Source organism: Lolium rigidum, chromosome 6 (assembly GCF_022539505.1).
Source record: "Lolium rigidum isolate FL_2022 chromosome 6, APGP_CSIRO_Lrig_0.1, whole genome shotgun sequence".
Taxonomy (NCBI): domain Eukaryota; kingdom Viridiplantae; phylum Streptophyta; class Magnoliopsida; order Poales; family Poaceae; genus Lolium; species Lolium rigidum.
The window spans coordinates 277970606-277982751 of record NC_061513.1 but is presented as its reverse complement, the minus strand read 5'-3'; the positions used below and the strand labels follow the sequence as shown (position 1 = coordinate 277982751).

Here is a 12146-nt window from a genome sequence, read left to right as displayed (position 1 = left end):
GTATGTGTATACCTTTCTGAACTTCGCAAACAATGTTTATACAGTAGGAACCATGGGACTAAAGCTACCCAGAGAATAAACAACGCACCATGTAATTGGTATCCGTCAGCGAAGCGTGAATAAAAGGAGGTACTACTTCAATATGACAAAGCATCCGTAATCTATATGATGTAAGTACTTCCTGCATAGTTTTGGTAACCTGCACCAAAAGGGCGCAGAGAAAACTACAATCTTCATCAGTCACTCTTCAACATATTCCATCTTCATGCGGCGGTGGATACTGGGAGGTACCAGAATGTGCTTGTGATTTGTGCCGCTCATTGGATAATGCTAATTTTTTCATGTTGATATACTCCCTCCGGGTCTAGAGTTCAAATTTGAACTAAAACAACATTTTATTATGGATCCGAGGGAGTAGTAATCATCTGGCACCTGTATGCGAAAATTTTCTGCGAAATGCCCATGTACAATTGTGATGGGCACTTGTTGAACTCCAATAGTCTGACGTAACTGGAATTGTTCGTCCTCGCTGCAGATGCAGTCCTCGAGCGGGCGGCTTCCCTGCGCACTCGTCGCCGGTGTTCATTTCGGCGCCGCCGAGCCAAGACCTAGCTAGAGGACACACGGGGGATTTTTTGTTTTGGAGACGAAGGAAGAGTGGGGCTTCTTTCCATTTGGCTGTAGGAATTTCCTCATGTCAATAACACGGAAAACCATTGAAATGATGGTGATGCCGAGATAGATGGCCCTTTTTAAATTGTAAACTGGCATTCGGATGATTCAGAAGTTGAATATGGTGTTGGTATTGAAATTACTTGTGAGTGCCTATGGTGGACATGCAGAGTTTCCCTTGGTTTAGCGCTTTTATTGCAGGTATCTCCTTTTTTGCGGGTAGGTTTAGCTATTTCATAGTCTGTAAGCTCAAAGCAATATATTGTTCCTTTCTTTTGGCTTCAGCTTCAGAGATCCGGTGAGAGAAGCCCTAGAAAAAATAGTATTTCATTCTGTTATTAGTTTATTACAAGCATCTGGCACATCAGCAAATTATAGTGACAAAATGCTTCAAGGATCTATGTTGTTACCATCAGCATTCTTAGGAGATATAACTAGGGATATGATACATGTTACCGAGCTCTTTTTCATGTTACTGAGCTGATAATGAGTTTGTTTTTCCAGGTGAAGGAATTGGCTGCTGCAGTTCTCACTGAATCTGCTGCGTTGCATCAGTGTGGTCGGTGTTTATGTCTTACATGAAGAAAAATCTCACCGTGTCGCAATGTAGCTTAAATTCTGATGTAAGCAAGATGCTTTTGAGTCCTAATCCAGGGAATTTGTGCTTCTCCGTGTATTATTTAAAGTTGGATTCCGTTGTATCTTGCATTTTTACATGGTTGTGCTTGGCTGCTCCTCTCATCAGGCCTATGTTTCATCCCCAAGTACCACCTGAGCGTGTTCTTCTCAGCTGTGACTTGAAAAGAGTGTCATCACATCGGGTCTTGTGTGTTCGTTGACTCATGATTCACCAGTGCTTGTTTCTTTTATTTTTCTGTTGAGTTTGATATTGTTCTATAATATTTACTTGAAAGCAGCATGATGGGTTGGCAAAGATAGCTTGAGCCTGGTTTGCATGGGATAGAATTACATCCAATCTGCAGCCGTTCGCTCAATGAATGTTGTCGTGCCTCGCCTGTCCGAACAATTGAACCTGGTTTCAGTCTACAGGTCATCCATACAGATTGGGACGCAGAGGCAGAAATCCTTTGACTGCTGGTGATCTGTTCTAAAATTTTGTCAAAAATTGGGACGCAGAGCCATACCCATTTGGGACCATTTTGCCAACTATGTGAAAATCACAAAACTGATTTTTTTTTCCAGGCGACTTCAACTTGTGACATATGCTATTTTGCATCAAATCATTCTTCAATTTTTGCACAACCTGTAAATGCTGTTCTTGTTATGAAAACTTGCATACACAAATTTATATCCTTCATCTACATATATGATTCATTCATCGTAATATTTCAGAACCTGTATATAAAGAGAGCGATGTGAATATGCGAAGGACCAGGTGTTTTCATCATTTTTTTAGCAGCCATGTGATGGGCCAAGAGTGCAATAAAACAGAACAAACTATCCTTGGTTCGTTCACAGCAAGTTTCAGCACTTTCACGTACGGAGTATATCATACACTACCTAGGAACCACATGCAATCTGCTACTGACACAAAGTTTCAAGCAGAAAAACAGAAACAAAATGGAGCGCTCCCAACATTCAGCAAAACAGCAGGTACAGCTTATTACAACGGAACGACACTACCCGCAGCTCAGCAAAACAGCAAAAGCTTGAGGCTGCATGCAGCGCTCCCGTCATCAGTGATCCTACTGAGTTTAGTATGTGTATCCCTTTCTTGTACTGAATACTTTGCAAAACTAGTTTTCAAGAGCCAACCCGAGTGTAGACAAAACCACCAGGTATTGGTATCAGTCAGAAGAAGCGTGAACAAAAGAAGGAACTTCATCCCGACAAAGTGTACTTCCTGTATTGTTTTGGTATGTAACCTGCACCAAAAGCGCGCAAAAAACCCACACTGGCCATCGCTCTTCAACTTATTCCATTTCCATGTGGCAGGTACGGGTAACTGGGAGGTACCAGGAAGCTTGTGACACTGACATCGGAGCCGGTGGTCGGCGAGCTCATCTGCGGGCTGCCAACCGGATGCGGCACCGACAGCCGCATGCCCCTCCCGGCATGCATCTGAGGCATGCTGTTAGTTTGCCTGCCGAAGTCTTGGAAGCCCCATTGTTGCGTCCTGCTGCTGAGCTGCTGCGGAGGAGTCTGGTGCCACTGATCGTAGAAGCCTGTGTTCATGCTTGTAGCGTATCTATCACTGGACCCTGGATGTCTGTTCTGGAGGTAATGATGCTGGTGCTGATCCATTGAGCACACTCCACCTGGGACTCGGCTGTTATACTGCTGCTCAGCTGGGTAATTGGGATTCAGGAAGTGGGATGTGTCAACGTTAGCCATTGTTGGGCATTGCCCTGGCTGTACCCACTGCTGGCTCCCTTGATGCAGGGCATTGGCATGGACATCTGGCATCCCCCATTGATGTCTCCCTTGAGGCAGAAGATTGGCATGTGGATCTGGCAGCCCCCATTGCTGTCTCCCTTGATGCGGAACATTTGCGTGTGCACTTGGCAGCCCCCATTGCTGATTACTCCCTTGGTGCACAACATTTGTCTGTGCACCTGGCAGCCCCCACTGCTGACTACTCCCTTGATGTGAAACATTTGCCTGTGCACCTGGCAGCCCCCACTGCTGATTACTCCCTTGATGTGGAACATTTGCGTGTACATATGGCAGTCCCCACTGCTGATCACTCCATTGCTTCCGAACATTTGCATGTGCATCTAGCAGCCTCCACTGCTGAGTATTTCCTAGCTGCCGAACATTCGCTTGTTCATCTGGTAGCCCACACTGCTGACTCCCTTGGTGCAGGACATTTGAATGCACACCTGGCAGCCCCCACTGTTGACTCCCTTGATGTAAAACGTTTGAATCTACATCTTGCAGCCCCCACTGCTGGCTCCCTTGCTGCCGAACATTTCCCTGTACATCTTGGAGCCTCTTCTGGAAGGAAAAACTTGTATCCTGACATTCATTAATTACAACACTTTTCGCAACACAAGGTGAGAACCCCTGGTATTGTGAATGTTCTCCAGTCAGATAGCCAAGCTGAGAGACATCTCCAGATTGCTGAAAAATGATGGTCTATTTGAGCAAGTGATGCAAAAGATGGTGTGTCAATATGAAAATATCTCGGATTGCTTAATATGGAAACATAGAGTGGTACTGAAACTACCAGTATTAAAAGGTATCTATGTCTTACCTGCCTGGGTACAGAGAATCCATTACAGACTTTAGAATTGCATAGTGCGTAGCCATCCCGTTTCATCTGCATAAGACAAGCAAAACTCTGAAATATAGCTGAAATATTCTTTCAGTATATGAAACATCAGTTCCTGCAAATTTAAATTCATCTAGGGCAACAACTAGTTTAATGTGCATGCTCTGTAAACAAGAAATAATAATAAGAATTAAACTTGTTGACAGCCTGTCACTGTGTAAGTGCCAAGTGGCAGCAGACAGAAAAAATAACTTTATATATTATCAAAACCATGACTGCGTTGGAAAGAAATGTTTATTTACCAGAAGAATGAATTGGTCCACAAGCTTCCTTGCTTGATCCTACAAAAGCATATCACGGAGGAGACATAGATCAAGATTTATTATACAAAAGCATATCACGGAGGAGACATATCCCTAACCCTAAAAAGGATGTCTCAACTTTGTCTAGATTTCTATGTATGTACACACTAAAAGATGTCTAGATACATGCAAATTTAGACAAAATTGAGACATCTTTTTAGAACGGAGGGAGTATTATTCTTGGAAAGTAAAATTGAATTAAATAGTACTCACATAAGTGGGAAGAGTAGCAATGTGAATATGCTCATCTCCAGATATCATTACAACAGCTATTTGATGGTCCTCTGGTGATTCAGACTCACGAAGGCAAAGTATGTAGTGAGATTGATCAATTATACCTGCCATGTGTGATTCTTTAGAAGAATAGGACTAAGAGCAAACTAAAATTATGTGTGCACAAGCAGAAACAAACCCACCTCTACAGAAATACTGCACACGGTGAAAAACATATCTTCCAATATTTCGAATATTTTTAGTTCCTGTAGTAGGATGGCACGAAATGGTCTCTTCTCGCATGTATGGACTTCCCCCAGCACTCCCATACCGAAAGAAATGGGAGGGTGAGCAGGAAGACGATGGCCTCAATGTTTCAACACCCTCAACCTTAGAAGCATTTCCATTTAGTGCATGCCTACATTAACATTAATGAACAAGTAAATTTTTGGCAAAAAAAACTTCAATGTTTATAACATCAGTTCTGTGGAAATAACTCCAACTTGAATTGAAAACTACAGATCAAGAAGTACAAAGTAACACCTCTGGGTGATCAGGATGACCTCTGATAAGATCTTTTCTATGTCAGGTTCAATGTTATATAAAGGGTGTCTAATACACAACTCAATATCTGGAGAAATACCAAATCGACTGGCAGTACTATCAGCAACACCTGGCTCTACTAAGCCTCCGTCTTCAAACAGTCGTCTGTCCAGAATATCAGCTTGTTTCTGACATTTCCCTTTGAAACTGGCTTGCTGGTTCAGAGAAATGGGAGAAGTTCCTGGTAAGTCTCTCTTTAAAGTAGTAGTTCTGGGCTCTGTAGAAGCTTTATCCTCATTAGGTCCGGCAGCCACCTTTCCAGAACTTGCATCGCAGGAGGATACAGGGGTCATTGCACTAACTTCGATCCCTGACGCGCTGTGACTGTCCAGATTTACAATTGAGGCCAAATGACTTTCATCTATCGTTATATGCGAAGAGTGAACCTTTACAGGGATATTTTCTGCATGCAGACTATTTCTGTTCAAGGAAGGGTGTGGATGATTGGTTTGGAGCATTGACAATGGCTCATTTTTCTGTTCTCTCATGTCCTTTTTGCACATTATCTGGTCTACCTTGACCTCAACCGGCAGTTCTTTTTGAGATACCACCTTAACCTTTTCAGAGAACTTATCTGAACATGGACTATTTCTCCTCAAGGAAGGAAGTGGTTGATTGGATGGGATAACTGAGAAGGGCTTCTGTTCATGTCCTCTCATGTCCTTTTTGCCAATCATCTGATCAACTTTAACCTCAATTAACAGTTCTTTCTGAGATCCTTGCTTAACCTTTTCGGGGAATTTTTCTAAACATGGATCATTTCTGTTCAAGGAAGGACTTAGGCGATTGGTTTGGATCGCTGAGAAGGTCTTCTTTTGCTGTACTCTCATGTCCTTCTTGCCTATTGTCTGATCTACCTTAACCTCAACCGGTGATTCTTTTGGAGATCCCAGTTTAAGCCTTTCTTTATTTGAAGTCCCGATTGACTTTTGAAACTGGCCTTTGGGACTTTGGAAACTCATCCTTGCACTTTTGTTTGAAGGTCGCCTTTCACGTGGAAGATTCAGGGACTGCTTTCTCTTTTGTGATAGAACTGTCTCCCTTGGTGATTGTCCATTTTTGTGATCAACCTGTACAATTGCTAACTCCACCTGCTGTTCATGATTCTGAAGAGAATGATCAGGAGCAGGACTACCTGATGCACTTTGTTTTCTGTCACATAAGGCAGAACTGTTCCTCAGGGTAGAAGAGCGTTGAATGGTCTCTTCAGGATCAGACATTACAGTTGACTTCGGATTATTACCTTGGGCAGAGGATGAACAATTCACAGGTGAGCTGCAAAATATTCTGGCTGGGAAGACTTCTAGAGCTGATCTCTCAATGCATACTGCTGCATCTTCACAGGTGCCACATTCCTTGGGCTTGCATTTTTCAGGAGGATCAGTAGAAGAACTGAGAAGAGATGTATCTTTGGTTCGCTGTCTTCCCTTATTTAGACCTAAATCGATCTATTTGCATACAGTTTGGCACAAAAACGCAAGCTATATAAAAACACTACTTCCTAAAACTAACAAAAGAATTAAGTAGGATCCAGGAACAGAAAATGGGGGGTACCTTCTTAACAGAGTTGCAAAGCTTTTCAAGGCATGGTGTAGGATCCAAATTAAGCCTGGGTTGCAAGGAATTGATGATGGTCGACTCAGCAATCTGAAATATGTAAGAGAAACATTTCTCAGGTGGGATTTTAAAAGTACTAGATGACATTTAAACCTTGTCTTTCCAGGTTTAAATAAGTACTGACCAGTTGATGGTGATAAGTCCATGAAGGATCCGCAATCAAGGACAGATCCTTGATAACACATTCAGTGCCCAATCTAAGAGCAACTCTGTTCATTTTAGGGAAGTCATATCCTGAATAATCGCCCCCATTAGAAAGGAAGGGTCGGTAGTCCCGCACCTAGGTACAGTAAAATGTACAGAAACGACACATAAGCAGAGAAAACAAGTGCATTAATTCCAGCTGCAAAATTAGACTGCCACTTCAGCAAACCTCGCAGACAACAATTCCATTGCGGAATTTGCAAGGGATACCGTGCAAGATATCTTGAGGCAAGCAGCCATACTCAATATCCTGTAGAAATACATTCATAAAAATATAATATCCACAGAGACACTGCTAAAACAGAATGAGTAAACCATCAGGATAAGATAACTTGGTAAGGATTCCCCAACAGAAATACTTCTTTATGGGAGTAAATTTGCAGCCAAAGCTACCTGATTCTCCCATAGAGAGAATATATAGCAGCACAGAAATAAACCGTGCATTGGCTCTATGTGAAATGTACAGTACATTACACTGATCACATCAGAAAGAGGAGAAAAATGTGAAGAACAAAATGCGACAATCAAAATGCCTTGCTATGGTCTGAAGACTGGTGTACGTGTTCGCCTCCGGCACGCCCATAAATATGTTCCACGCCCACGGGTATGAACAGCAAAATCTAGCACCCACTCCACATCGCAAGTACTCACTCCTTTTACCTTCTTGCTTTTAACTCTGTAACTTGAAAACCAACTCATGATTAATCACCCCACACCCCAACCCCCCTCTCCCCCTTGACACCATGGAAATAAAATAAGCACCATACTTACGGAAAGCAAAGCTCTCGATGCCCTAGTGTACGGCTTCCTCTCTGAATCATCACCAATCAGAAACACAAGCATTCCCTACAGAAAAGTGGACGGATTCTGCTATGAGCAACAGTTAACAATACTAACAGACATACAGCTGCAATCGATCCCATACAGACCTTATCGAGCCCGCCAACGGTGTACCCATCCGGAAACAGATTCAGCGCAAAGGACGGCTCGAGGTCTGCACAAATCCTCTGTTGAGCGCGCGGCATTTGACGAGGGAATAATAACAGATTGTGGAAACATAACGTCCGGAAATTAATTGGGCAGGTGTTGCTCGGAATCTCACCTGAATCAGCGGGATCGGCTCCATTTCCACCGAGTACGCCCGACCGGACGGCGGTGCCGCTGTCGAGCCCCGGTCCCGGCCCCGCCGCGGCGGCCTGCAGGATTTTCAGATGCGAGTGTTGGTCCGTAACGCTTTGCAGTCACGACGAAAAAATCTCGCAATGCGGCAGGCGTAAGTAGGGTTTCGATCCGGATTAACGCGACGATCGAGGTGGTGAGAATCGACGGGGGGGAAGGGGGGAGAGAAGGCGAGGCGAGGGTGCTCACGTGCCACGGCGGAGGCGGCGGCAGGGGCGGCCCGTACGGGGACGCCGCGGGAGGAGGCGGGTCGGCGGCGGCGGATGTAGAGGAGGGAGGCGGCGGGTAGAAGCGGCGGCCGCGGCGGGAGATCTTGAAGGAGACGACCATGGCGCCGCGGCGGGTGGCGGTGGCGGAGAGGAGGTAGGGTTTTGGTCGGCGGTGGTTGGTTGGGGTTTTGGTTGGGACTTGGAGAGGAGTGGCGCGAGAGGGTGGGAAGGGAGAGCGAGGAAGGGGAGCCTGGCCCGCCGGCAGTGTAAGCATCTCTAAGCTAGGCCAAAACTATAAAATAATCGCGGGTTTCAGTTTAGAATCAGTGAAGATCAGTTACTGTAAATGTAAATGGGACGAAACCGAAAAAATTTACAGACCAGGTCCAAAAACCAAACTCTGCCCCCTATTTGTAGGGGCTGGAAGGTTGAAATGAAGGTTAAATTGTATTCCTAGTGGCGTTTTGGTGGGCTGAAACTTCAGCTCCGAACAGTGCAGTTCCGCCGGAGGACTTCCTGAATAGGACCAAAATTCGGCAAAATTCGGCCAGAGGACAACCAAATTTCAGCGGAGCCCTGCGTTGCGAGCTCGGGGAAGGGAGAGCGGGCAGCCGGGCGCGAGCGGGCCGGCCCTGGAGGCGTCCGTGACGGGGCGGGGCGGGGTCGAGCTCGCCGGGGCAGTGTTGGGCGGCGTGGGTCGGGCCGGGCCGAGGCCGGGGCGGGACAGGGTCGGCGCGGGGCGGGTGTCCTGAGCAAGCGTGCAGCTAGAGCAGAGGAGGCAAGGGGGAAAATGGCATGTGGATCTAGTGGCATATTTAGGAATATGCTCTTTTACAGTTTTATTTTACAGGTTCTGATCTGCGCCGACACTGGTTCAACCCGTAAACACGAGTTCAGTGGCCTGAACTCGTTTTTTACAGTTCGCATGTTTCGGGCTCTGTTAGAGATGCTCTAAGTAGGGTGCGCCTGAGGAGGAAGACGCAAGCATAGGCACACAACAAAGAGGGGAATGTCATTTTCTCCCACACCTAGCCAAATTACTATGCTAACCTAGCATAGCCCACCTCTCAGGGCGCCTCCCGTTCAAGCGGCTTCGGAGGCCTCCCGAACCCTAGAAAAACACCACTAATTCAAACTCCTTTGGTCGCCACATCGCCGACCCGTTTGTGGTGGCGGCACCCAGCCTGACTAAGGGGGCGGGGGCAGTGCGTGCACAACACAATGTTGCGGTGGAAGCAGTGTTTGCTCGGTGGAAGCGCTTGGATGTACGAGGGTGGCGGAGAGGACTAGAAGGGCATGGTGGTGGTGCTGGTGGAGCCAGGCGGCTGCGGCGACCTGCATGGTAGCTAGGCGGCACACGTGCCCGATATGGGCCCAATACCGGCCTCGATTGGGTTCGATGCCATCACTCGGAGCTGGCTCGTGGTTGCGTCAGTTGGGTAGGAAGCCGTGAAGGATGGCACCTCATGCTCTCAATTGTGCAGGGAGGAAGGGGTCCGATTCTTGACGGGACAATCTCCCTGCTCCCATCAGCTTCGGAACCATGAAGTCTCCAAGGGTCACCAGCATCGGACCCTCTGCCGGCGCGGCCAGCCCAGCGCCCTCCTCCTCATCGGAACTCTCACCAGAGGGAGCCCTTTGCCGTCATGGAGGGTGGCGGTGAGGAGCGGTGCGGCGCTGCGCTACTCCCACGTGGCCCTCGGTGTCGCCCGTCTGGTCGCCAGAAACGTGGCTAACGGTCTCATATTTTCCCTACACCGCATTCTCCATGTCTTCCTCTATCACTGAAGGGAAGAGGTTTGACATTATGCTTTTAGGGTGCTTTGCCGGTGTTAGTTCTTGAGTGCGTATTTGATCATTTACAGAAGTGTGTCGTGTTGGAACTCTATATTTCGTCCATGTCTTCATCTCTTCTTATGGTGGCTTCAAAGTTCTAAAATCTCCACTTTTTTTTGAGAACACAGTACAACGCAGACGCTCACAAACACGCACGTACAAACACCCCTATGAACGCACGCACGCACACCCTACCCCTATGAGCACCTCCGAGGGACTGAGCCGGCATATCTTGAGGTTGACGAAGTCACCACTGCGGTGTACTCTTCAATCCTCAAATGCTTGCTGCCATCTCCTCCATGTGCGATCATGCTCCAATGCTTATCCTCCTCATCCATGCTAGGTCCATCATTCCTAAGAGTAACAAACATATCTGATTTAGGCATCATCATATTCTCATGTATGTGAGGAATAGTTCCAAGAAACGAAAGTACCTAATAGTTAAGTTGTTTGGCACGAGCTCGAGTGATTGGTCCTTGTATTTGTGTGGCTGTAGGTACAGCGGTTGTATCAACAGATGGGATGTCCTCATCAGTTTGCTCGGTGGAAGCGCTTGGAGGTACGAGGGCGACAGAGAGGACGAGAAGGGCATGGTGGCGATGCTGTTGGAGCCGGGCAGCTGCAGCGACCTGCATGGTAGCTAGGCGGCACACGCGCCCGATATGGACCCAATATCGGCCTCGACTAGGTTAGACGCCACCACTCAGAGCTGGCTCGTGATTGCATCAGCTGGGTAGGAAGCCGTGAAGGATGGCACCTCATGCTCTCAATTGTGCGGGGAGGAGGAGTCCGGTTCTTGACGGGACAATCTTCCTGCTCCCATCAACTTCGGAACCATGAAGCCTCCAAGGGTCACCGGCATCGGACCCTCCACTGGCGCGGCCAGCCCAGCGCCCTTCTTCTCGTCGGAACTCTTACCAGAGGGAGCCCTTTGCCGTCACAGAGGGTGGCGGTGAGGAGCGGCGCTGCGCTGCTCCCACGCGCCCCTCGGTGTCGCCCGTCTGGTCGCTAGAGACGCGGCTAACGGTCATATTTTCCCTGCACCGCGTTCTCCACGTCTTCCTCTATCACTGAAGGGAACAGGTTTGACACTATCCTTTTAGCTTGCTTCGTCAGTGTTAGTTCTTGAGTGCGTATTTGATCATTTACAAGAGTGCGCCGTGTTGGAAGGTTAGTGCGGTGGTCTAGAAGTGTAGAGCAGGTTCTGTATCTTCTTATTAGCGTCCTCGGGATGGGGAGACCTTGCTGGATGTTCGTCTCAAGGAGTCTATCAACGCTTTTGTGAAAGGAACAATTCGGACCTCTAGGCCAACATTGAAGTCACACGTGGGCTTCCACACCATAATGCAAATTCTTACACCGTCCTTGAACCTGAACTCATGGAGGACATCTTCGATTGGACGTGAACACCATCCATCAGCGAACCCTATTTATCGCTCATTATCAGGAGCGAATAATTATCCCACCTACCCAAGAGTGGTGGACCCTAACCCGTTAGCGGGCGGCAGGATCCGGTTGTAGGAACATTCTAAAAGGTTATAACGGGTTCTTTCTCTGTTTCTTCGTCGGTTCATCGGTTCTGTCATCCTTTTTACATTTTTTGTCTTTTTTGTTTGTTTGATTGGAAATTCTAAACATTTTAAAGTATGATCATTTTTAATCCGAACATTTTCTCGTATTTCAAATTGAAACAATGTTCAAGTGCGACAATCTTGAGATTTAAATAATTTTTTAATTTTAACAATTTTGAGATTCAAAAAATGCGGCAGGACCGTTCCTGGGCCGGTCCAACAGGAGGCCCTGCGTGCGGGAGTAGGCACGCCAGCAGGGCCCCCCACCCAGCCCGTCCACGTGGCAGCCCCCACAGCTCTTCGCGCCACTGTTCGCCGTTACCTCCCGCCAAAACATATCGCTGCCCGACCCGGACCCGGTAAGGTTATAAACGCCTACCTAATGCGAGATCTTCCACAGTAATCCTCTTCCCACCCCCCGAATCCCGACCGAACCCTCCTCGAC

The 12146-nt window shown here is 47.1% G+C and overlaps 1 protein-coding gene across 1 annotated transcript; it reads right to left on the bottom strand.

The window, feature by feature from the left end:
• Window positions 1-2512: 2512 nt before the first annotated feature.
• On the bottom strand, window positions 2513-8032 carry LOC124664191. Its single transcript, XM_047201770.1, has 12 exons — window positions 8009-8032; window positions 7836-7913; window positions 7678-7752; window positions 7076-7156; window positions 6827-6982; window positions 6640-6732; window positions 5026-6533; window positions 4686-4900; window positions 4483-4607; window positions 4210-4248; window positions 3890-3955; window positions 2513-3771 (listed from the first exon to the last, which is right to left on the bottom strand). Exons 1-12 carry the CDS (start codon window positions 8030-8032, stop codon window positions 2602-2604), a joined length of 3630 nt encoding a protein of 1209 aa, XP_047057726.1. The 3' UTR covers window positions 2513-2601.
• Window positions 8033-12146: the final 4114 nt, after the last annotated feature.